This window comes from Rhinatrema bivittatum, chromosome 10 (assembly GCF_901001135.1).
Source record: "Rhinatrema bivittatum chromosome 10, aRhiBiv1.1, whole genome shotgun sequence".
NCBI lineage: Eukaryota > Metazoa > Chordata > Amphibia > Gymnophiona > Rhinatrematidae > Rhinatrema > Rhinatrema bivittatum.
Window position 1 is genome coordinate 102,050,952 of NC_042624.1, and position 27,068 is coordinate 102,078,019.

Sequence of the window (27,068 nt, forward strand, 5' to 3'; positions counted from 1 at the left end):
AAAGGACGTGTTTAAGCAGTAAAGGATACTCACCAGAAGTAATATCCACTATGCTGAGGGCCCGAAAAACCTCGACATCAGTGGCCTATATTTGAATATGGTGCCTCTTTGAAAGCTTGTGTCACCAAGGTGGATATACACCCTAGAAGGTAGGCATAGCACAGATTCTGGACTTTATCCAATGAGGTCTAGAAATAGGCCTAGCCTTCAACTCCCTAAGGGTACAGATAACAGCTATCTCCTGTTTTAGGGGCCCAAGAAAGGGCAAGTACATGCTTACATATCTGGATGTAAGTCTCTTCCTGAATGGGGTAAAGTGCATAAGGCTGCCCTTCTACCTTCTGATTCTCTTAAATGGACTTTAATTTGGTCCTTAGATCACTAGTAGGCCCACGCTTTGAGTCACTAAGGCAAACCTCCCTCAAGGATCTGTCCTTGAAGACGACCTTCTTGGTGGCCGTGTGTTTGGCAAGACTGATCTCTGAACTGCAGGCACTCTCCTGTAGAGATCCTTTCTTGGTCTTTTCTGAGGATGCAGTCATGCTCAGGCCAGTTCCCTCCTTTCTGCCGAAGGCAGTGTCCATGTTTCATTTGAACCAGACTATTACCCTACTAGACTTTAAGAACGACAGAGCAGGGAAGAAAGGTCGGGCACTACACTGCTAAGATACCTGAAGGTGACAAATGCTTTCAGAAAAATAGGCTTTTCATACTGTTCGCCAAGCCATGGAGAGGCAAAGCAGCCTCCAAAGCGACGTTGGCCAGATGGATCAAGGATGCCATTGGATCAACGTATCTACTGGGATGTAAGTCAATTCTGCCAGGGTTGCGGGTACACCCAATGAGAGCCCAAGCAGCATCCTGAGCGGAAGTGTCAAGGGTGTCCCCAGAGGAAATTTGCAAGGCGGTCACTTGGTCCCCTTTGCATTCCTTCACGAAGCACTACAGATTGGAAGTGCTGGCCAACTTGGACGCAACCTTTTGGGGTCGGGGTGCTAAGGACTGCGCTCGCACTCTCCCACCCAACAGAGTAGTGACTTTGCTACATACTCATCTAGAAGTAGGATAAGGAACATTACATTATATCTTACCTGATTAATTTTCTTCCCTTGACTAGTGCTTGACCAGTCTAGCTCCCACCCGGCAAAGGAGAGTGAGCATTTATACAGGGGATAAAGAAATTCCTGCTTCCTTTCATGGTCCATCCCACCCTCAGGGGATAGGTTCCTCCTATTATCTGTATATTTTCTACATCCTTGTCTATCCTTTACTTTCTTTGTGTTAGAGGAGCAAAGCAAAAAAAAAGAAAGGGGAAAAGGAAAAAATAGACATGAAAATAATTAAGTACATTTCGAGCAGATGATTTGACAAGCTTGACAAGGAGGAAACCAGAGACATGTCCCAGAGGGATAAGGGTCAAGTGGCCTATGGATCACAATCTGGAGATGATGCACAATCGTCAAATCTTTTCCATTGGAAAGAAATCATGAAATGAAGCTCCAGGGAGGGCGACTCAGAACCAATGTCAGGAAATATTTCTTCACGGAGAGGGTGGAGGATGCCTGGAATGCCCTTCTGGAGCAGGTGGTGAAGAGAAAAACAGTGAAGGAATTCAAAGGGGCATGGGATAAACTCTGTGGATCTCTAAAGGCTAGAGGATGGGAATAAAGAAAAGAGTGATGGGGGGTAACTGGGGGTAACTTGCTGGTGTGGCAGTTGCTGCCCTTAACCAATAAGCCTTGATACTGTTAATGCAACTCCATCATTGCTCTCTGCTTCAATGGCAGTGAGAAAAGGGGAATTGGATTCAGACAGCAACCAACGAGGGTCCCGACTTTTACAGTTTGGGGCGCAAATAAACATGGGGGTAACTTGCTGATGCTGCTGTTACTACTCTTAATCACTAAGCTTGATACTTTGGGTGCAGTTTCAACATTGCTCTCTGCTTCCACGGCAAGAGTTAAGGGAAATTGGATGCAAACGGCATCTGAGAGCCCTGACGTTTACAGTCTGGGAAACTGAAAAGCATGAGGGTAACCTGCATAGTGCGGCAGATACTGCCATAAGCATAAGCTTTCTGGGCAGACTGGGTGGATCATTTTGTCCTTTTCTGCTGTCATTTCTATGTTTCTGTTTATCCTCTACCACATTGGCCCTGTCAGCAGCAGCAGGCTCCTTATAGCTGTCCTACAGAAGGGCCCAAAGCTTCAGCCAGCACCTCAGCCAATTCCTGGGACAAGGTTTTGACTGGATTGAAGGGAGCATAGCCAAGTCCACTGTATCTTCCGGTAGGGGGCAGGCTGCAGTTCTACTCAAACTGGTTGCCCAGTATAACCTTGGTCCTTGCCATTGGTCACAGAGGGTACACGTGATTTAAAATTCCAGCGTATCTCTGCTTGTGCTCCGATCCGCGCCTGTATTGGGTGCATGTGTGCTTGTTTTTAAATTGGCCTGTATGCTTTTATTTCTGCTCGGAAGGGGGAGTTGCAGGTGCCACAGAAGCTTACATGAGCCTCTCTTCCTAACAAGCCGCTTCATTATTTGTGCAGGACAGGGAGTCAAAGTGGATTCATTGCAGGTCAATTAACCAAGCTTTCTCTTGGCGTAAAGAGGCACCACACCTCGTCCTGTGCACAAACGAAATGCACACAGTGAATACTATTAGAAGATTTCATAAACTTGTTTAACATTTGTAAAGCTTCTATGGAGTACCAACTGAATTATTATGCCTTGAAAGTACATTAAAAACCTGCAGCAACATTGTCTGCAGTATCCGTTGCAAATCTGTGTTTCGAACATGACTCGCAAAGGAAATCTTTTTAACATGAATGAAAAAATGAGCAGGAACTGCTGTACTTCCACCAAATCTAGGTGTATTACAGAGGGTGACGGATTGTGGTGTCTTGTGGGGAACTGACATGGGAAAGCCACGAGCTTCCCTGCCGTGCACGCTGCAGGTTTCTTCTTACCCTCCTGCTTTGCACCAGTCCTGGAGGGGCAAGTACGCACCTACTTCCCTTTGAACGTTGCCTCTGGGGAGATCTACGCCTACTTTTCTCTGCATGTACTTTTTTCCCCCCCCCTCAGCAATGCGCTTTAGGGTTTTGAAAACAAGGCGTCGTTTCATTACCTGCCCCCAGGAATACCTCCACTCGTTGTGGGTAAAAGTGGGTGCGTTGAGGCAGGGTGGGTGCATTTTACCTGTCCGCAGGGTGGGCAGTTCTCAAAAAGCCCTTTTTACCCAGGAAAAACTGCCCATCCTGTGAGCATGACCAAGAATGGAAAATAAAAACACAAACAACTTTTCCTTTAGCTCCACGTTTTTGCTTGCCCCTTCCTCTCCCTCTATTCTTATCACCTGTTGTTTTCTCATTCCTCAGGTCTTTCTCCTTTTACACAGCCTGGCAGCGGGTGAGCAGCTCCCAAGTCGTGTCGGAACCTACTAGGCCTGCACCAGCCTCGAGCATGCCCATTAGTTTTAAATGGTTGAAGTTTATCTTTCGGGATTCAAACTTGCAAAAAACCCAATGTGCTGTTTCCTGCAGTGAAAGTCTCTGCATGTGGGCAGATTCTTTTCATGGTTTCTCTTTTTTCCTATCCAGCAGACCATGCAGAAGCAGCTCTGTCCGGCAGAGGGCAGCCTCCATCAGAAGAGGATGAGTAAGTTCCCCTAACTCCCATTCAGAATGGTAGAAACTGGCATCGCGCCTTTTTAGTCATTGGTAAAGTTCTGAGACGCTGGAGCTAATGGTTCGTTCTTCTCTCCTCTGCTGAGGAACTTGTTCCTCAAGAGTTTCCATGAAAGCATCAGCGTGTCTGTCAGAAAGGGTTGTAAATTCCTGATCGGAATATGCAGCAGGATTCTGTAACACAGGGGTGAAAAAATGATTTAGAAAACTTTAATCTTTGAGTCAGCGGAAAGCATGATTTCTTTTTTCCCCTTTTTGTTTTTTCTTTGTTTTGCTTTTAGTCTTTTATTTCTCTTATGCAAATTTGGGGTGGTGGAGAAATATTTGGTTTTATAATGCATTTTTGGGTTTTTTTTTTGTTTTGTTTTACTTTCCCTCTCTTTTTAACCTAGCTACAGCACAGATTGGGTCGCAAAAGCCGAGGAAAGGGACTAACTGGACTAACTTGTTTTGTTTTGGTTTTTTCTTTTCTTTACTCTGCAGCTTCATGGCACTGCTCTCTGAAGTTGAAGAATCATTGGGAAAGTTTGTGAAAATGAGGCAAAATCTGAAGCATCTGCAGGTCTGCCTTTCATATGATTTAACTTCCTAGCCTCTCTTGTTCTTTAAGAAAATTGGATCGGAGGTAAAAATCATTTTAAGAGATTTTTCTCTTCAGTTTCTTTTCTTCTCTTCTGCTTTCAGCAGAGAATTACAGAATGAAAGAATTTAAAGCAACAAAACCTTAAATCTCTGTTTTGTCATCTTTCGCTTCCATACTGCCTCTTGTTTATCCCACCCCCCCCCCCCTTGTTCATTTTCCCCTGTTAATATGTACTTTCAATTCTTTTGTTCAATTGTAAACCGGTATAATGTCCCCACTAATACCGGTATATAAAAGTTTCTAAATAAATATATTTTACTTTTTTAAAAAGTCTTAACCTTCCAACAGTTTATTTCCTGCCTGGCTTTCCAGGAACTGTTTAGCACACACTTTAGTTCTCAAATCAGGTCAAAATATAGTAAATCAAGTTCATTCTAAAATCGGTTGGAAATTTCAACAGTGGTGTGCGGGGAAGCAATAGATTTTTGGCCAGTATTCATTTCATCTCAGGATAGCTTTTAACGTCTGACCATCTCCTTCTAAACTATATTGCTAAAATTCGCTTCTGGTGAGCAAATCCGCTTTCTGCCGTTGCTCCATTCACTCAAAAAGTGTTTCTCCGTAGGGCAAGAATGGGTGCAGATATTATTGAATGTAAATCACCACTTGCAGCTTTTCTTCAGATGCTGGAAAATGGGATGTTGTTTTGTGATGAGCCACTGCCAAAGCTGAGACAGCTAACACGGTAGCGGGTCACCTAAGTTGTCCAGGAGGGCATCCCAACTCTACAGCTGTGTTTAACTTCAAAGATGGTCACGCTGCTCATCCTGCTCGCTCCCTGTAATGCTGCTCAACCTGTCAACACGGGAATTTGTGTGGGGGGCATTCATTTCTACAAACTATCCTGCAAACTATTTTTGTTTGATATTCTTCAATCCTATTTAGAACACCAGGGAATAAAAGTGAATCTAAAGCTAACACACACTTACATACACATACACACACACACACACACATACATATATGTATGTGTGTGTATATATATATATACACACATACACACTGCTTCACACTCACAAGGAAGTACGTGCTCCCTCTCTTCTAGGTCATTCATGCTCCATTCTCGCCCGGAATGGACTCTGCCATCTGGCTTAGTCTAGACTGAACATACTTCCTGACTTCCTTAATGCCTTATTATCATCGTATATTTATTCTCATTGCAGTAGTATATAATTTGATCTTACTATTTGTTTATCTTATAGGCTTTTTATCATTGCGTCTTTATTATCATATGTTTTTCTCTTGATTTGATATTGTTTAAGAGTCATTCTAATCCTCACGTGGCTCACACTTTTTTAGTTGTCATTATTTACCTTTGTTTTTTATCCCTTATTCCCAGTTCCATGTCACCCTGTTCTGTGTAATGCTATTTGCAACTTTTGTGTTTTTCTCTGTAAACCGATATGATATGTAAATTTTCTACATGATTGTCGGTATATAAAAGTCCAAAACAAATAAATAAATGCGCACACTTTTTTTTATATAATGAGAAGACTAATGCTTCTTGTTAGCTTGTTTAATAATTGCTGACATAAGTTTAATGGCTGTTTCCTGAACATACCCAGATCAGTCCAGAAAAGTGGGTTGTGTATCCCTACCAGCAGGTGGAGTCAGAGAACACTTAGAACTTTGGGCACTGCTACATAACGAGAGGGCCACCTGCAGTCACTCGGTATTTCTCTGACTCCAGCGGGTGGTACAGATGCACACCTGCAGTCTTTAGTGTTATTTTTTATTTAGTTAGTTTGAATTTAATTTTTTGGTTACGGTCTTTTCCTGAGGTGTTATGCGCCTTCGTGGGCCATCCCTCAGTAGAAGCCGGGCGTCCGGGGAGTCAGGGTTTCGCCCGCCACAGTTCGGTGTCTGATGACCAGGGGCTCCTGGCTACTCACCACCGTCTCTGCTACAGCTGCTCCCTTGTCTCCTGCAACAGCTTTTCTCTGTGTCTTGGTAGAGTTTAATTTAAAAAAAAAAAAAAAGCTGTTTTCTCTGCGGCTGACTGACAGTCTTCAGTGCTGAGGTAAGGAGAGGTGCAGGAGGGAACCAGGTCTTTTAAGGCCGGCCGGGGAAGCTGTCAGCAGTGTTCCCCTCAGCTCCCGGGGCTCTGGGCCGTTTCCTGAGGGCAAGGGTGAGTTTTTCTCCGTGTGCCTCGTTTACTCGCCGCTTCCCTGCTGGGGGCCTTGCGATTTCACTATAGACAGACTCCTTTCCCACGGCACAGCTGCGCACGTTTTTTTTCTCCTCAGCCGGTAGTCTCTTCGCCCGCAGCACGAAAAGTTTGTTTTTCCGGCCCTGCCTGACCGAAATTTTCTCCGCGTCACGGCACCGAGCGTTTCTTTTTTTATTCACGCCCTTATCTATTTCACTTCAGACTATCGGCGCGCTGCTGCGGATGGGACCGAAAACAGAATCGCAGGCCTGCCGCATATTTATTTATTTATTTATTTAACACTTTTTTATGTCGACCTTCATAGTGAAAACCATATCGGATCGGTTTACATAGAACAAGGATAACTGAAGCAATAAATAAAGTGATTAACAATAGAGGAGAAAAAGGTAAAGTTACATTTTAACAAGGTGTAGAAACTTGGAAGCTAAAAATAGCTGGAAAAAATAAAGGCAGGAAGTATTGTAACATAATAGTAAAGGATGTGGGTTAAAGCTTAAGGTGCTTTAACCTGGAAGTGCCTGAGTCCATCTTTCGAGAGGATAGCAAACCATTCGTCTGGGAGCATATGTGGGTCACGTGGCCAGGCGTTAGATATGGCCTCCTTATGCGCAGCGTGTTCCCCGGGGTTAGAGGGTTGTTCAGGGCTTCTTGCCTCCTCCCTCAGGGAGGGAATGTCTCTTGCCTTCGGCTTCGCGGGAAGAGGATTTTCCGCCTGTTCTAGCCCCAGTGAGGGAAGACCTCACCGGGGGAACTGATGATATCACCCCAGCCGACTCTCCAGTGGGGAAGGGGGACCCGGAGGGGTTTTCCCCAGAATTTGTCCTCCTTATGCACCAGGCTTTCCTGGCAAGGAAACTCTCGGCGGTAAAGCGGCCAGGTCTCCTGGGGGCAGGTTTGGACCCGCCTGAGAAAAGAGGTCGGGGTACGGACCCTCGTCAGCGCCTTCCTGATCAGGCTCACTCCACAGGGGATTCTCCCCAGGGTATGCGAGATCCGATCCCGGGGTCTGGGGTGACACCGGCTTCTGGGGTAGTAGGGGTGGCTGGATCTGGCTGATGTGGATACTGATGATACAGATGAGCCTGATGACCCTCCTGCAGAGGGGGATGACCCCAGCGTGGTGCGTTTGTTCAAGCGGGATGAGTTAAGACCCCTTATTCCCCAGGTTTATCAAGAAGAGTCTGACAATGAGGGCGTCAGTCCAGTCCTCTACGGCATTAGACCTTGTGAGACTGGAAAATTGGGCATCCAAATGGCAGATGAAATTTAATGTGGATAAGTGCAAGGTGATGCATATAGGGAAAAATAACCCATGCTATAACCCAAGAAAGAGATCTGACATTAGCAATGGTTACATGGAATAGACTTAGTTTTTGGGTACTTGCCAGGTTCTTATGGCCTGGATTGGCCACTGTTGGAAACAGGATGCTGGGCTTGATGGACCCTTGGTCTGACCCAGAACAAAAAGGAGGAGAACGTTTTAAAAAAATAAATGAATTTTATTTATTTATTTATTAATTAAAGGCTTTTATATACCGACTTTCTTGATACAAATCAAATCAACTCGGTTTACAATGAACTAAGCATAAAATATAATTAACCAATCAACAAGAGATACGGAGCATACAGTTACATTATAACAAGGATGCCTTAACTTGGAGTAAGAAATAAAGAAGGGGTGAACGGAAGAGTAAATAAATAAAATAAATACTATATACAGAAGAGGGGGCGAGGAGCCAACCTCTTTAATAGATACTATGCATGAGAAATATGGAAAATTTGTTTACATAGGTGAGTGGTGGACAATTCTAGATCAGGCAATGGGGTTTGTAGTGGGGAAGGCTTGGCTGAACAGCCATGTCTTTAGTTTCTTTTTAAAAGTTGTTAGACAGGTCTCCAGTCTGAGGTCCGGAGGCATGGCGTTCCAAATGGAAGGGCCTGCGGTAGAGAATGACCGGTCTCTGATGTTTGCGTGGTGCACTAATTTGATTGGAGGAACGTGTAAAGATCCCTTGTAGGCATCCCTTAAAGGCCTGGCCGTCGAGTGCAGTCTGAGAGGATGAAATAGATCAAGAGGGGTCTGATGGTGGATATTTTTATGAATGATTGTGAGAGATTTATGAAGGATCCGGAAGTTTACTGGGAGCCAGTGGAGATCTTTTAGAATAGGAGAGATATGCTCTCTCCGATTGGTATTTGTCAAAATTCCTGCTGCTGCATTTTGTAGCAGCTGGAGGGGTTTAATAGTAGAGGCTGGAAGACCATGCAGAATGGCATTGCAATAGTCGATCTTGGGGCGTATTTTTTTTGAATAAATAAGTGTGCCGGCACTCAGGTTAGGAAAAGGGAGGCTCAGTTTTATGAGTGTCCATCTTCCTAACCTATGCAAGCTCGTAAAATCGAGCGTCCGTTTTCCTAACCTGCTGACAACCACCTCTCCTGGGCGCCCGCTGCCGAGGAGGAGCTAGGGGGGCACAATTTCCTCTAGTGCTTCCTTTTTATTGCGGCAGCCGATTTAAATATTAAATCGGGCATCCTGGAGAGGTTGATTGGCACATGTTAGTAGAGCCATTTTCCCCTCGCCAATATTGCAGCGGCCTAAGTGTCTGGCCTATTGATATGCCAGTTTGTGGCCTTCAGGAATGCATTAACCTTGTACTTGTGCTTCTGTTTCAGACTTTAGAGGGCAGTAGAGAGCCTGAAAATGTTATCGACAGGATGAACAATTCCAGAGACTTGAAAGCTGAACTACAGAAAACCAAAGTATTAAGTAAGATTTGCCTTCAAACTACTGACATATTACTTTTGAAGATCACTTACACTTACTCTTCTTAACCCAGCTGCTTTTATTGGATTAATAACATCAATACAAAAATGTGCATCTATAATAATAATTATGCTTGTAGTACCACCAGTGTACAAATTAATTCACATGATTACAGTGCTCCAGTCTCCGACATCTTAATGTTTCTAATTCTGAGCACAGGGAGCTCAAATGACTTTCTTGGGGAATCCAGCTAGGATCTTCATTGTGTTTTATCTGCTGCTCTACACTGTCAGCAAATGACTACTGAGATAGTTGCCTTTTTTTTTTTTTTGATAGCTTATCTGTTAGAGTTGCATATGATGTGAAACTCCAAATACGTTTGCCAGTGGTATCCAATAACCAGAAGCTGACAGCAGAATGCAGGTCATTGGCCTGCACCTGGGGATGTTGAAAGAGTGCATGTGGGTGCTCACTGGCTCGCTGTTTCTGCAGGCGTTCAGCCATTGCCTTTTTTTGAAGTTGGCATGGCTGCTACGAACAGAGGCAGCACTGCAGCAGCAGGGAAAGGCATGCACACATGCTGTTTCAACATCCCCACAGTGCATGCTAGCTGCCCACATCCGGCTGCTGATACCGGAGTAAGAGAGACTGGGACTGAGGCCGTGGGGGAGGGAGGGGGAACTGGGGAAATGGAGTCTAGGGGGATTCTGATAGTTGAAGATGGAGGACTGTGGCTCATTGAGAGGTGGCAAGGAAAGGTTGAGAATCCTAGGTAGGCAGGTAAAGGCTTATAAGCAGTTGAAAACTAGAGAGGGAGAGGCAAAATGGAGGACTTAGTGGAAGTAATGGTAATGAGAGAGGGGTGGAGTGAGAGACAGCATGAGGGGAAAGAGGAGGGAGTGATGGAGGGGCAAGGATGGACACTAGATGGGGAGAAGTGAAAAGGTGGGGAGCAGGAAGGTAGAGATGAAGAAGAAGAAAATATAAAGTTAGATGAGAGAAATGTTGGCGGGAGAGATGGAAAAATGGACACAAGGAAGACAGACAAGACCGTACATAATTATGTAAGGAAAAAACTGACAGCAAAGATAAAAATTGTTTTTATATTTGTTAATTACTAGAATATTTTTCACTGCAGTATTAAACTATTAGATATTTCCTGTACAATTGTTAATTGTTAAAATTCTGAAGGCAATTTTTGAAACTAGCTGCAGGGACTGCACCTGCATCTACTTTGAAGCGAGCACAAAGTAAGTGCCTGAGAGTGCAAACAGAGACTTGAAAATGCAATCTCCAAGCTTCTTTAAAAAATGAGCATCCCGTTCCATCCGCAGTTCTGAGCGGGTAACATCGATGCCTTTTGACACCCCCAATCTGTCAGGGCCACTCTTTCTTTTGCAGGTATTTTACCTGCACTGAGGGGAGGCAATAATCAAAGGATGTTTTAACCCAGGTAATTTTCAGAGGGACTTTTGCAGGTAAAACAGTGTTTTAGGTCTGCCCAATAGGCGGGTAAACTTATGCGTAAATGTCGCATTCACATGAAAGTTTACCCGGATTGAGTAGAGGCATTCCTGGGGGTGGGATTTGGACTTGCACTGTACACCTAAATTCTCAGGAAAAATTTGTATGTGTGTTATCAGGTGTAATGTGTGCAGGTAGATTTTGTGGTCTAATTTTCAAAGTAGACGTGCGTAAGTCTGCTTTTGAAAATGGCTGTAACTTGCATGCATTTTGGCTGACTTTCATATGTGGGCTGTTTGAAAAAGTCCCTGCCGGTGTGTAATAGCTGCATGTGCCATGCTCTACAACTTCAGTGAGACCTTTTTTACGCCCTGTTTTTTAGCTGGTACCTAGAAGACCTTGCCAGCAACCACATCCTTTGCAATTTTTGAAGCCCTGGTGTAGAAAACCAATTTTCAAGAATGGAAAAAGGTTAGAGATTTTGCAGTGGCAAAGCTATTGAAGGATGACATTCCTCGTGCCCGCCACCCATCCTTTCTCCCAGTGGCTGGTACATTAAAAAACACCGTCAGCTACTGCTCTAACAGTAGGCAGGGCTTCACATCAGTGCTGCTAGAAGAGAAAAAGGGTAAACACCCCCCCCCCCCCCCCCCCCCGTTATGAAAGGATGAGCTAAGCCGACAGCACCCAGCTTCCCAGATTTTCACATGGCGAGAGATTTCCTTTTCCAGAAATGTTGCGTAATTCAAAACGCACAAAATTGTGCATCTTTCCTTCAGAATTTAGGTTTTATCCACCCCACTGTTGGTATTTTCATCTTAGTCTTTGCAGCTGAAGGGGGCAGAAGGTATAGGGTGTCATTAGATATTCTGACTAAAGGAGACCACCTTGTAAGTGGGTTTAATAAAGGGATTTAGAAATATTCATTTTGTAAAAATTTGCTTTTTTCAAACACCTCTACCCTCGAGCCATTTAAATAAAAGCCTCAAACCATATTGTACCGATAGAAGAAAGAGGTGTGATCATATCCATGGCAACAGGCACGAGTCCCATTCTAGACACACACGTTGCAAGAGCAGTTTTGGGGAGAGGATGAAAAGCACCTCACTAACAAAGTAATTGTGGCGGTTTTGTTGAAACTGTTGCCTGCATGAGTGTGTTTAACTTGTGGATCTCACTCTTTCTTCTTCATCAGTGGCTGAACTGGAAAAACGAAAGCGACTGCACAGAACCGGACAACGCCCTCCCCCAGGTAATGACAGATTCCTTTGTTCCTGAACATAACAAGATCAGTCCAGACACGTGAGTTTATGCATCCCTACCAGCAGATGGAGGCAGAGAGCAAAAAACTTTGAGGCACTGTTACATAACTGACAGTGCCACTTGCAGTCCCTCAGTATTTCTATCTCCAGCAGATGGCAGAGGTGCAAACCTGCAGTCCTGACTGATTCTGGAGTTTGGAGAATTGGATCTGCTCCCCGAGGTGCAGGATCCTTGGCGGGCCACCCCTCAGGTTGAGCCGGGTGAATGGGGGATTGGATATCCCTGGGTGTTGCAGCCCACTAACTCTGGTGCCCCTATTTGTCTTCATTAATTGGTATGCTCCGCTTTGAAACCTAAGGAACCTCCTCTTGATTTCATCTTGCGTTGTTTTAAGCCAATTCATGTGGCTTGTAAGCCCCTGAGGCAGCACTTTGAGCGAAACTCGGCCAGAGTCGGGCAAGCTTCAATAAAAATCTTGATTACACCGATCCATTTACGTGTTTTATTGCTGACATACCTCAGATCAGTCCAGACAAGTGAGTTTATGCATCCCTACCAGCAGATGGAGGCAGAGAACAAAAAAAAAACATTGAGGCACTGCTACATTGTACCAATGTCATTCCCGATCCCATTGGGGTAAGGGAACGTGGGCTTCTGAGCAGGTTGAACGGATATGCGCTGGAATTTCACAGCACTCCTTGGGACATATTTATGATGTTTCCTTGCCACTCCCAGCACAAAAAACAGTCAGTGGAGACTACGCTTTTAAGGCTCCTCGGGATGAGGGCTATAATCCCAGTACCTGTGCCCCAGGAAAACACAGAGTGTTATTACATCTATCTCTTCGAACCCAAGGTTCCTTTTGCCCCATACTGGACCTCGAGTGTCACCTGACATCTACAAGTGAATCCTTTCTGCATGGAAACCCTACGCTCGGTAATATTGGCCGTACAATCTGGAGAGTTCTTAACTCCCTGGACCTATCGGAGACCTACCTACATATTCTAATCTGTCAAGAACACCAACATTTCCTACACTTTGCAGTACTGGGTTGCCATTATCAGTTCCAGGCACTGCCCTTTGGCCTAGCCACCGCCCCCAGAACATTTTCCAAGATTATGGTGGTCGTAGCTTCAACATTGAGAAAAGAGGAAATCCTGGTGCTCTTATATTTGGATGACTGGTTGATCTGGGCTAAGTCTGTGGAAGAGTCTCCAGGCCTGGTAAACCTGGACAAAAGCAGTCTCAAGCCCTCCTAGTCTTTGGAATATCTGGGAGTCCAGTTTGACACCAAGCAGGGCAAGGTCTTCCTTCCAACCATGTGAATAAGGAAGTTGATGTCCCAAGTGTGTCAGTTAATGAGCACAATACGCCCAATGGTTTGGAGCTATTTCCAAGTTCTCGGTTTAATGGCAGCAACCTTGGAGGTAGTGACGAGGGCACACTTGCGACCACTTCAAAGCTCACTATTGTTATGTTGGAGCCCAGAGTCTCAAGACTATTCGATTCGCCTCAACTTAGCAATGGGAGTATGCTCTTGGCTCCAGTGGTAGCTACAGGAAGCTCATCTGAGCAGGGATGTACTCCTGTCCTCTCCAAACTGGCTGGTCCTCAAAACAGACTCTATCCTCTGGGGCTGGAGAGCTCACTGTCAGGAACTGATGGCCCAGGAATGTTGGACCGAGGAAGAGACCTTCTGGAACATCAACTCTCTGGAAGCCCAGGCAGTCAGATTGGCATATCTACAATTCTGCCACAGACTCCAGGGTCAAGCGGTCTGTGTAATGTCGAGCAATGCAACGTCTGTAGCCTACATCGACCGCCAGGGTGGAACAAAGAGCCAGCAATTATGGAATTGGCAGAAATACATCTACAAATGATCTCAGCCTCCCACAACACAGGAAAAGACGACATCCGAGCAGCCTTTCTAAGCAGGGAGAGTCTGGATCCAGGAGAGTGGGTTTGCCAGGCAAAGCCTTTCAGCTTATGGTAGATCGCTGGGGTCTCCCGTCCATCAGCCTGCTGGCCGCATCTCACAATGCGAAGGTTCCCTGATTCTTCAGTCGCAGAACAAATCAGTGGTCCCTGGGGATCGTCGCTGTCGTTCAGACCTGGCCAGAAGAAGAGTTGCTATGCGCCTTCCCTCCTTGGTCCCTGCTGGGCAGGGTCATTCGCAGAATCGAGCACCACAGGGGATTAGTCCTCCTAGTAGCTTCAGATTGGCACAGGCGTCCGTGGTATGCAGACAAGTGGAGACTCCCCTGTGTCTCCCACTGCACAGGGACCTGCTACAGCAGGGACTGGACCTTCAAGAGGATCTGACTCGATTCTGTCTTACGATCTGGCCCTTGAGAGGGCTCGTCTGAAGTGAGGATATTCTGCGGCAGTAATTGCCAACTTGCTCCGCGCTTGGAAGTTCTCTACTTTCCTAGCATATGTGTGGGTTTGGAGAGGATTTGAGGCCTGGTGCGAGAAATGCAGTGTCTCCCCTTGGATGGTCAAAATCCCACTAATTCTGGAATTTTTGCAGGATGGCTTGAATTAAAGGTTTGACCCTTAACTCCTTGAAGGTCCAGGTAGTGGCTCTCTCCATTTCAGAGGTGATGTGAATGGAACCCACCCGTCGGTTGATCTGAACATGGCCTGTTTTCTGAAAGGGTTGAAGCACCTCCGGCCAGCCCTCCAGTGGCTGGTTCCCTTGCAGAATCTTAATCTAGTATTAGAAATTTTAGCAGGGCCCTCCTTTCCTTGCATTTATTAACTTTGAAAACTGTGTTCCTGGTGGCTATATGCTTGGCACATCACATCTCTGAACTATAGGCATTGTCATGTTGGGAACTGTTCCTCCTGATGACTCCAGGAGCGTTACAGCTTCGTACCATTCCATCCTTCTTGCCCAAGGTAGTCTCGGACTTTCGTTTGAATACTGCCTCCTCTGTCATTTGAATGTTAGTAGACTTTTGGTGCGGTATCTGGAAGTTTCAGAACCAGTCCCCAAGTATGACCGCCTGTTTGTCCTTCATAGTGGAAGGAAGCGGGGCGAACCAGCTTCGCGGGCTACCATAGCTCGCTGGATTAAGGAGATGGTCATGGAAGCCCATGTGGAGGCAGGAAAGCCATTACCTCTTTAGGTTAAAGCTCAGTCGGTATCATGGGCGGAAGCTAGACTGCTGTCTCCTGTTGATATCTGCCAGGCAGCAACGTGGTCCTCCTTGCACACCTTCTGCAGGTTCTATCACCTGGACGTACAGGCTCAATAGGATTCAGCCTTTGCAAGGGCGGTGCTAACTGGACTGTGGGCAGCCTCCCACCCCGATCAGGAGTAGCTTTTGTACATCCCATTGGTCCTGAGTCCATCTGGCTACACACTAGGAAATGGAGAAATTACTTACCTGATAATTTCGTTTTCCTTAGTGTAGACAGATGGTCTCAGCATCCCGCCTATGGCTGCCCAAGAGCAGTGCCAAGAATTCGCCCGTGGATTGGATATCAAATCAAAGATTACAGGTAAGTCTTCATCTAGTCCCTAGATCAGGACACCTAAGTTCTTACTGGGGTTCAGTTTTTATGATTGGTTGAGTACAGTTCGGTTATCGATTTTAAATCCTATTTTAAATCCAAGTTTTTTCAATAGTATGTCCACAGTGGCTTTTGAAGAGACTACCAAATGGCTGAGGTCACTGCAGGGGTGTATCTAGGGTGACATCAGCTTTGAAATCTGACTCTGACTCCATCTGCTGGCAGGGGGGGAGCATAACCCTTTGGTCCTGAGTCCATCTCTCTACACTAAGGAAAACAAAATTATCAGGTAAGTAATTTCTCCAGTATGCACGTAAATGCAAGCCCCTCCCTAACAACCTCTCACTGCAGGTAAATTCAGATTGGGATATTTGGAAAATATCACAGTCACTGGAAAAACTGTTAGCCAGAATGATGCCGCCTCTATGGGCCGGCCATTCTCAGTTGCTGAGTTGGTTCATTCAGTGGATTGATCTGACCCATCTGGAAGGCCCAGTGCTTTGCTGATGCACTGCTTCTGCCACCTCTCCCTCCTGTGCATGTGCGATTCAGTCTCAGATTAGGAGACAGTGGTGGTAGAAGCAGTAGGGTAGCAAACCACTGGGCTTGCTAACCAAGTTAGGTGAGTAATCTAATTCTTTTTTATACATCGTATTTCTTATTAAGGTGGCCAGTAGACTCTGCCATTGTTAGTCTAATCTATAATAATGGTTTTGATTTTGTTTTTAATAGCTATCTCTCTTTAAAAAGCTCTGAAATCTTTTAAAAGATGCATGAAATTTTACAGTTGTAGCCCATGATCTGCTTTATTTATGAATATTGTGTATGTATACATGTTTATGTATGTGTACACACATACTATACAGTCAGGACAGCATATATAAGGCAGATAAATATAAACTATCACGTGTATATGTAGATGGTAACTTTGATACCGGTGTGAGAGCGCACATGTTCGCGCGTATGCCAGCTTGCGCCAAAAGATGCAGCCATTTATAACATACGTGCGTATATGCGCACATGGTATAAAATAGGCTGTGTGCACAATTTTATGTGAATGTGTGCGCAATTGCCACCTCTATCGCGTAAGTGAGGGGATTTTAGTAGACACATGCACTGATGCGATTACCAATTTCCCCAGTTCGTTCCCAGTTTGCCCAGGAAAAGGATAGGACTTCCTCACCCGCCCTAGTTAATTAGCCTCCCTTTTACCCTGTTAGCCCCTATCCTTAAAACCCCACTGACTAGCCTAGTTTTTTTTTTTGTTTTAGGACTTACACGCCATCCATAGCAGAAGTAAAGTTACGTGGTAGGGGACCCCGGCGCGTGCTTGTGCGTGTAGCTATTCATGCACTGTTTTCATTCATAAATCCTGGACTGCCCAGACCACGCCCATGCTAAGCCCCTTTTCTGTAAAAACAAAAAATGTGTATGTACCGGGAGATACCCATGTGCATGGGCACCTTTTAAATCCATGCAGAGTGTGCTGGCCCGACTTCTGAACTTACCTCCCAACTTTTGCACGTGCCAGGCTTTTAATGTTCACCCCATATTCAATATATAGAATGCACACCAATGCAGACAAATAAATCGAATAATATCAGTTTTACAGCTTTTGCTGTTTTTATATTTTTTCTGTATTTCAGTTGTTCATAATATCATATAACTTAGGCTTAAGAAGATTTAAACAAATACCAAGGTATACAATGAATTATGTTATTTAAATCCTTCAGTAGTACCAGTGTACTTAGCTCATGTCAAGAGCCATAGCCCACATTTATTAAACAGACCAAGACCTTCAAACATGGTGTCCACAATCCAACATGCAGTAGTAGTAGAAGAGATGAGTTCCACTTTTAAATGTGATGCATCAAAATAATGTCCACTTTAATTGATTCAAAGAAGGGCTAGTTGAGCAACCCAGCTACGGTATCTGGTATAGAAAAACCTCTAAATAAATAAATAAACAAACAACTTAACCTTGATTTATTTGGGTATGTCTGGCTTGCCTGAATAAGTTTAGGACTGCTCTGCGACACGACCAAACTTAGTTGAATAACGCTGAATTATCAGCATTATCTGTCTTAAGTCAGCCCTGCCCCCATCCTCCTTTGGCTACGATTTTATCCAGCTAATGACTTAGCTGGATAAGTTGGAGCCGGGCAACGCAGCAGGAAATTTAGAAACTACAATTTGTCTGGCTAAGTCCCAGATTTATCCGGACAAACTTTTTGAATATGGAGACACATTTTTCATATAAGGAAAAGGCTTGATATTTTTGAGTGGTGTGTCAGTGAAAAGTGCATTCCTGCAAGGAGCAGAGTTTTGGTTGCTGATACACTGTATGCACTCTTGCTTCAAGTTATTTAAAAACTAATAAAACAAACTACATGCTTTACCTTCTGGAGTGAGGGAAAAGGCCTTGGCACACAGACCTGAAGTAGAGAACTAGTGAAAGTGTAAGGCCTTATGTTTCATGAAATTTGGAGACATGCAAAACCTTATGCATTAATGTTATATTTCTGCTAAATAGAGAAATATATCTCCTGAGCCAACTCTAAGTATTTTATAGCTTGAGAAAAATACCTCCAGCCCATAGACATGGCTCAGGCATTTTATAGAGTTGAGGTACAGGATGTAAGTGGGATTCTTGAACATGTGCTGCCTTTGCTAATGAAGCAAAAAGATGAGATAGCCCATTACTGGTCCAATTTGACAAGTGTATGACATTAATTAAAACAAGCTTTTCTGACAACCTTTTGCTGACAAATGAGTATTTGACAGCGAATATTATGCTGAAAAAAAATAACTTGTCTGGTAGGAACGATAATGAAATGATTAATCTAGGCCGTAGTTTGTTACAAATACTCAAGAAGAAAGATAAGTATCAGCATTTGGAAATATATACAAATTGGGAATGTTTATTTAACTTAATATGAACAATTTTTATTTGGAAAAAAATTGTTTTCAAAAAATATATTACACATTGGGAGTACACAGTGACCTAGATTATATGTATTTATAGTTGATGCCTATTATGATGGTCACATTTAAATAGTATTAGTGACAACAGGGGAAATACCATTTTGTAAAAAATACTATTTAATAAAATCCATTAAGAATACCATCTACATCTCTTTACTTAAGCTTTTATCTTAACTGATCAATTTTTATATTGCTGACATTCCTTCACCATTTGCTCATTTAAAAATTCATAGTATATAAGATATGTCTCTGGAGAAAATGTCTATAAAATGTGTTACAGCTGGTAAATGTGTAGGAGACCGTGGTAGCACATGACTAAAGGCTTCGCAGGAAATGAAATTTGTTTTGGTAGTAAGCAGAACAGTTTAAATGATGTTTATTTTTATGTTTCAAAGAAAATATATTGTGAAGTGCTGCATTGATTTAATACTCAACAATACTTCTTGGTTTCATATTCCAAAATGAGAGCCCCTCAATATTTGTTTTACAGTGTGTGTGTGTGTATTACACAAGACTAGAAAAACTGGGGTGCCAGGTCATCTGGCGCCTAAAATTTGATGGGCGGCACCCCCAGCATGAATGTACGGGCGCCGCAAATAACCGGGTGCCCGATGCACCCGCCACACTGATGGCTCACCTCCGGTCAGAGGGAGGAAGGGTCCAAACCCCTTCCCCTCCGCGTGCTGCTGGCGCCGCGGGGGTGCTTTTGATGCTGTGGCGCTGATGATGATGTCGCGCCGGCCGATTGGCCCAGCGTCGGGAGCGGCGCCTGACGCCAGGGCACCCAAATTGCCGAGGCCAGCGCGCGACGTGACATCGGGAGGGGGAAGGTGGCCGGTGGGCCCTTTAAATCCTGCCGGTTCCCCGTGGTCCGGCCTCTTCCTCCTCGGCCCCAGCCGGAGCTGTTTCGGCTCTGCGGTTGTCGGTGACTCCATTTCTCCTTTCAAAAAAAACAAACCTTCCTTAATCAAATTACTTAAAACACAGCTCTGAAATTAATTTCCCTTGCCTAGGGAATTCCGGGCTGCACCTTCCTTGGGGGGAACTTTGATCCGGACCTCAGGCTGAGCAGCCTGTTTCTTCCTTCTTCACGCGGCGATTGCACCAGCTCCATCCCGGCAGGCCGAGGGTCTGAACTGGTGAGTAGTGCTGAATCAGCACTCCCACTCCTTTTGCCTGTGTGACTGTGGCTTGGGTGTCCGCAGCGCTGTGCTCCGTGGGCTGTGGGTTTGACCCTGGCTTGGAGGAATAAGGAGGGTAACAAAAAAAAAAGTTGGTTCTAGGCAAACCTGCTGGGGGATTTTAAAGCTCAAAGCTATTACCCCTGTTTCCTCTTAGCCATTTCTTGCTTGAGCTGTTTATTCAGCTCATTTCTCCTTCGGCTCCAATTCCCATCTCCAATCCCTTCTGCAAGGGTCGGACATTTCTGACCCAAGACGAGGGTAAAGTTAGGGGCTGGGGGTCCGCAGGGGCCACCAGCTGACTCTCATTTAGAGTATAAAGGGGATAAGCCAGGTGTCTCGCTCTCTCTTCCCTTTCCTGCTGGCCATGGAGCAAGGTAAGCTGCAAGTAGTTACCCGGGGCTCTCCCCTCGTGGCAGCCTAGCCAGTTCATTCCCCCCCCCCCCCCCCCTTGCTTCTCCGTCCCCTATTCTATTCAGGGACTCCCTTGGAGCCCCCCACCCCTTCGTGCTGGAGTGGAATCGTAGGCTAGCGGTCAGAGCAATGGGCCCTGAACCTCGGAAGTCGGGGTTCATTGCTCCGAAATCTCCGACACCCCCCCCCCCCCCCCCCAATAGCACCCCGCAGACATCCAGTTATGGAGCAGCTTAGATGGCGGCACCAGTCCCTGTCTGCTTGCATCTAGCCCCGAGCCTCCCTACAATTTGCCTTCAGGCAAGCCAGTAGCATCTCTCCCTTCTTATCCCTGCTTGCTCAGGCACAGCCTAGCTCTACTGCCGGAGCTGCAGGTGTGCTACAGCCTGTTCAGCACTACTCCTCAGACCCAGCTTCTCCTAGTGCTACCCATCTGCATGGAGGGAGTTTGTAAGAAGGAGGGATACAGCGTTGCAATGCTGTGGGCAGCTGCCAGGACGGGAACACAAACCCCAAGCAGAGGTCTATAGGGGCGGCACCACCAAACCGCTGGGGCAATGGGGGAGGAGAAGAGCAATATTTAGAATTGCCCCTCATGGTCCTACGGAGCGTGACTCCACATTCTCCCCACGCCTTGTGCCACCCTTTTGGCCCCCATGTCTGGGTGAGGCAAGGGGAAAGCAGGTTCTGCTGTGGCATAGGCCCTAATATCTCCAAGCGAGCCACCTTTGATGGCTGATCAGGGGTGGGAAGCCATCATGTCCCATAGTCAAGATGTAGCTACTAGGATAAGGGTTACCCCCCAGTAGAGTAGGATACTCAGCCAGGTAGGAGGCTCCATCTATTTATTCCCCAGCTGATCCCTGTCCCAGCGCAGTAGAGGCACTGTAAACGCATCAAGGAAGGGGCAGGAAGTGCGCCTCTCGCGCCGTCACGGAAGGAAGCGCCTGGCCAGACAGCACCTGGCAAACAAGATGCGGCGCAGAAACGATAGGAGCGTGAGGGCTCGTGTGTGCCGGCTCACGGTTCCTTTTAGAGAGGTACACGGTGCAGAGTTTGTTGTTCAAACGCATTATGCGTTACAGGATACAGTTTGGCAATCTTCCCTGCATATAGGGTGGGAGGAGCATGATGTCTGACCCACACAGCCCCAGTACTGTTGGTCTTATTAGGTGGCCTTTCTTTTAGTTCCGGCTTGTAATCGTGCGTCAGGGAAAGGGAATAGCACGGCAGCTGTGCTGATCTTCGGCTCCCTCATTTGCAACTATAACAAAGCAAATCAGTTTCTCATTGCTAACCGCTGGTCCTGCTATTGATTAGCTATGTAGGGCACGCCATACAGCAGGGATCGCCCAGGAACATGGTTCATTCACACCTAGCGGCTAGTTTTCTCGAAGTGGGAAATGCGCCGCCCAGTTCGGTACATTTAAAGGGGAAGTGACATTCTGCGCCCAGAATTGTTGTTATTGGCAGTGGGAAATTTAATGTTTCCAGGAATCCAAATCCGTTCACTCCTAAATCGGGCTGCAGTAGCTGTCGGGTACAGCAGAGGAAACTTATACCAGCACATTCTGTTCATTCACGTTACGATTGCTGGGCCGTGAGCGGGAAAGGTTTCATAACTTTCCTTGCGGTGAGAGGGGGAGCTGAGATGGCCACAGAAAGTTTGCTGATACGTAATTCAATATTTGCAGGCGAAGAGCCAATTATGCACTTCAGGAAATCGTGATTTCCCCTTCTTTTCCCCACTTCGATGGGAGTACTTTGGCATGGCAGTGCCTGGTGGTCCAGTGAGAAAACAAGCAGGTTCCCAGGAGCCCTGGCATTGGAGTTGCGGTGGGGCTTCAATTTTGTTCTAGGTGCGCCATGTACACGGTGGTGTGAGCGAGTTGTGATCTCGGCATGTGCGGTGAGAATGTGGAGAGCATTTATAAATGCAGAGGCATTAGAAGGGAGCTGGGAGGCGCCGAGATGTACTGTGGGGGGAGGGGCCCCGGCAAGGCTTGTTCTGTGGGGGCTGAGCTAAGATTCCTTCTGGTGGATGGGCTCCGGCCGGGGGGCTTGCTTTGTGGTGGCTCGAGCTGGGGAGTCCATCTGGTGCTTGGCGGTAATGATGGGTGGAGATTAACGTATTGGCATTTGCCCAGCCGCAATTTCCGTAAACGTTATGGACCCGACATGGGCGCCTGCTTAGACTTCCATGTTAGGGATTCTAATAAGCGGCCGCAGCCTTTGCATCCAAATTATGTGTCGCGTTTTCCTTGTGTGTAACTGGTGGAATCCAGCAGGGCTGGGGTGGGGGCAGATTACCGATTTATTACCCTGCCACCAGGGGGAGAGGCTGGCAGGAGCAGCAGCTTCCAAAAGGGGTCAGGAAGGGAAATGGCGGCAGCAGCAGGACCTGGGTGAAAAAGCTGGGAACAGAAGAAGAGAAGAATTGGATGGGAAAAGGAGAGCAAGAAATGTTTGAAAAAAAAAAACAAAACTCAAACCTTCCATACAGAAAGGTAGCTCCATTCCAGGCTGCAGGTGTCTGCGGTTTGTGAATGTGTGCAAATCTGAAAAATCTCACCCTGTCCTAATTTTTCCTCCTTCCCTCCCTTTCATGTCCTGAAAATTCGGTGAGGACAGGACCTCAAACACACACAGGCAGACTTAGCAACCTCATAAGCCTTCTTTCCTCTCTGAAAATAGCAAGTTCAAAAATTAAAAACTAGACAGAATTTCCCCCTGACTTCTTAAAGTTTTTTGTCTGATGCCTAAGTTTTCAAAACTGTTTGCCCCTCTGATTATATGCCCATATGGAAGTGCACCGGGGGGCAGTTTTTGTTGCAAGGTGCTGGTGTATGTAGAGCAGGGCTCACGGGAAAGGCGCTGTGATTCCTCCCCCGGGGCTCTGGGTTTCCTCTTGGCATTGTCATGTAGAGCTCTCTGATTTCCTGTGGCATCTCCTCACTACGGGAGAACATTTCAGCTGACTCTGCCGTGTATGCGCATTGCAGAAGTTGGAAGAAAAACAGTGAAACGTTTACAAAGCAAATGGGAAGTTGGGGGGGGTGGAAAACAGTAAAATGTTTACAGAGCAAATTGGTTGAAAGTATATTCTACACTGCAATCAGGTGCAACTTTCATCTTCACCCTGACCTAAGGAAACCCTGAGCAGGGCAGGAACTGCTTAGTTTTTTTGTTTAGGGATGTGCCAGAGGAATGGAGACTGAGAATAAAATACTTCAAGATCTAATGTTCTGTGGATTATAATTCCGTTTTAACAAATGCAGGATAATCCAGGATACCAGAAATGGGGGGGGGGGGAGGGGGGGAGAAGATAAAAGATAAAGAAAGCAAACCGTTTTCTGTTTACAGCATCTGAAATGACAGCAGAGACGCCTGGAGAACTGTAAAGTTTCTCTCTCGCGCACTGATCCTCGCGGGGGGCCTTACCCGAATGAAGATGGTCTCCCCAGGCCCCGAACCAGGGACAAGGCCCTTGGTCTGCCGCATCAGATGCTGAACACGGTGACGCCTGTCCTGTATGTGAGGGACAAAGTGGGAAGCAGGGAAAAAATGGGAAGAGGAAATCCCCCCTTTGGGATGTGGTGATTTTTTTTTTCCATAATTTATTTTTAATTCGTCAGGCTGCAGACTGGAAACCTGTGAGCGCTCTGCGGCTTGCTGCGGATGGAGTGTCACGTTATCATCACATGGCTACGCACGAAGTGTATTTACTTTACATGGACATCAGCTTATTTAAAACAGAAATTTCCTTCATCAATGGCAGCATTCTTTGAGGGCCCCGTCTATCTTTTTGCGCTACCAGCACACAGAATAGCAGCATTGTTTGTCCATGGCTAGCCCTGACTGTAAACAAAATGTTTTTGAACAGAATATAAGCAAAGTGTCCAGCAGCTGCCAAAAACTGAAATCTGGAGTCTGCTGGGGGTCGGAGCAGTGATTTTCTTTTGGTAATAAACAATGTAGGGTTCGGTAGGGATATGTCAAGTTATAACCTTTTCTGCTTTTGTTATGTATTTCTCTTTTGAAATAACTTGATATATTTTAATTGACTTTGTAAATTTATTGTGCATCACTTAGAGCCTCAAGAGGGGTTGGTTAATACATTTGAACAAATAAATAAAATGTCACCACCTTTCCTTCTGTGCGATCTGTTTTTTTTTTTTTCTTTAAGATGAAATCTAAATGTTTGCATTTCCAACCAGAGAAACCGTGAGGGACCTGCTCTTCTGCCAGTAAATCCAATAAAAGTGAATTTGGTTGGAACCAGAATGGTAAGACTCGAGCTGTACTGACTTCACGTTAGAATTACATTATAGGCAGCCTTGTATTTTGCTTATGGTCACAAATATTTTCTCTGTCCACATCCACTTCTATGTGGTCCTCTCATCACCAATTTTAAAGCCATCATGTACTCTCTAGCTAGCACAACATATATTTAGTGGGAAACAGCTTGAGTGCCAAAACCTTTATTTTTATGATTAATAAACCTTACCTTCTGGTCTGTGTCACAAAGAGGTGGGGGAGGAGCTGAGAGCTGGGGTCTGCTCCCCGCTGGCTTCCTCCGTGGCTGAGCTTTAATTTTGGCGCTGGCTGTACAGAAGTTTGAAGTTCTTGCCCCGGTTATTACTGTTTGTTTTAGCAGCATTGGGCTGCAATACAGCGAGTATACTACACGTCAGCTGGAACAAGAAGCAGCTGCTGACAGCTTAGCCAGAGGCGCACGCACCGCGTGCTGCAAGAGAGAACTGGAAGGAAGAGTTTCTGAATTGGTTTATGCAAAACAAACAAGCTAGAACTGAATGGCGATGCTTCCCTTGGTTTGCAGTTTGTTTCCAGATTGCTAGAAGGTTTATTTTAGTTCGTAGAAATGGCCTTTGACCTGCGGAAGAACATATAGCTACTTTTTCATCAGCAGGATAAGCAAAACTTGGCTATTTTCCAAGCAGGCTGCCAAAATACCAGGCAACTATTTTAAAGTGTGCTGGTTGGGGTAAGGTTATTTCATTTTTAAGGAGTTGGGTATTTTGTTTCCTTGGGTTGGATGGCTAGAATTTTATTAATACTGCCTTGCAGAACGAAGAAAAAAAACATTTAAAAACTGGCAGTTTTAATAATGGGATCATAGTTATGCATACTCAAGGTACAGCTATAGAAAAGGAAGGTTGCCTAACGTTCATCAGGACACTCAACTTTCTTGCCATAACTTTATTTTGGAGGGGCTGGCGTAACGGCTTTATTCCTCCTAAGTTTAAAGCATTTAAATAGCACAGCTTTGACTTGCCTTACAGCAGCTCTGTGTTTAGAAGATATAAATTACCGGCTATCCCGACATTACAAGTATCCAGGTGCAGGGTATGTGCTGATGACAACAAAATTGAAAAGAGAGACTGTAATAATTCTGACTGGTTTTCTCTGCAGAAGATATTGATTATTTGTGTGTGGTGAGAGATTTGGAAAATTCAATTAAAGGAGTTGTGCAAAGGTTTCATAAATTTTCTTTCCACAGCGTGTACACAGACATTGCTGCGCATTAAATCAATGCAGCACTTCACAATATATTTTCTTTGAAACATAAAAATAAATAACATTTAAACAGTTCTGCTTACTACAGAAACAAATTTTATTTCCTGCGAAGCCTTTAGTCATGTGCTACCACGGACTCCTACACATTTGCCAGCTGTAACAAATTTTATAGACATTTTCTCCAGAGACATATCTTATATACTATGAATTTTTAAATGAGCAAATGGTGAAGAAGGAATGTCAGCAATATAAAAATTGATCAGTTAAAAGATAAAAGCATAAGTAAAGAGATTTGTATGGTAGTCTTAATGGGTTTTATTAAATAAAAATACTATAACGACAGTAATGAACAGGCTGAGAATCTGAGGGTGAGCTGGAGAAAAATTATTCTGGCACAGTTAGAAGATTGGTTTTATATCACTTGAGAGGAGAATGTTCTTTTCCTTGCAGATCTGTAAATGTATTAGGGCAGTGGAACATGATAAAATAATGTACAATAAATAAATACCAGCCTACCTAGTCCAAATGGCCACAGAGACAAATCTGCTTTGTAAAAGATCTGGATAGACACAGTCATTTGAAATTGCTGTTCTCAGCAAGAGAAAGAGATGGCATGAGAGGTTGGCTTTTTTTTTTTGGTTTGTTTGTTTGTTTTTATCCAGCCAGAGTTTGCATGTTTGAAAAAGTAATAGAAGTCCTCTGCTCTATGGGAAGAACTCACGCACAGTCTGGCCCTTGAGTGTCCTTGTGAATAATGTCAAAGCTCTGGAATTGGTAAGGCAGCTAGTGAAGCTGGGTTTAAAAAAGGTTTGGATAAGTTCCTGGAGGAGACGTCCATAAGCTGTTGTTAATCGATAGGGAATAGTCGCTGCTTGTTGCTGGCATTGGTAGCATGGGATCTGTTTAATGCTTGAATACTTGCCAAGCACTTGTGACTTGGATTGGCCGCTGTTGGAAACAGGATGCTGGGCTTGATGGACCCTCGGGTCTGACCCAGTACGACAACTTCTTATGTTCTTTTGTATGTATGTTTGAGAGGATTTTATTTTTTGTGAACCCCCTCAAATTCTCTACCAGTGATTGTGCTGTTCCACAGTGTTTGCTGAGGATTGGCCTTCTTTCTGCCCTTCTGCGTAGCCTTATTTTGGCAGGGAGACCTGCTGTCTGCCTCTTCCCTGCACTGAATCATCTCTCTCTACCTGTGCTCTGTTTGGCTTGGTCCCTGCTGAAATTTCCATGCTTTATGTAGGGTTGGGCTTTTGTCATGGATCCGGCCCCCCCATGGGAAACACAAGCATCCTAATCTCTCTAGGAAGTACTAAACAGTTTGCATGAGAAAATGCTTAGCAAGTGTAAGGTAATGTCTCTTTGTGAGGACTAAATAACACCTCTTGCTGAAAATAGATTAATAAATAGAAACTACTGCTTACAGCTA

General features: G+C 45.1%; 1 protein-coding gene across 2 annotated transcripts in view; it reads left to right on the forward strand.

Annotated features, from left to right (window-relative positions):
- ITGB3BP (integrin subunit beta 3 binding protein) overlaps positions 1-27,068 on the forward strand; it is a 48,836-nt gene that overhangs the window by 21,223 nt on the left and 545 nt on the right. The window contains exons 4-7 of one of the 2 annotated variants that reach the window (XM_029618920.1): positions 3,603-3,660; positions 4,173-4,251; positions 9,179-9,272; positions 11,929-11,985. In XM_029618920.1, coding sequence (XP_029474780.1) covers positions 3,603-3,660; positions 4,173-4,251; positions 9,179-9,272; positions 11,929-11,985 — 288 coding nt within the window. The remainder of the gene's footprint in view (positions 1-3,602; positions 3,661-4,172; positions 4,252-9,178; positions 9,273-11,928; positions 11,986-27,068) is intronic. The other variant, XM_029618921.1, reaches the window with a different exon arrangement.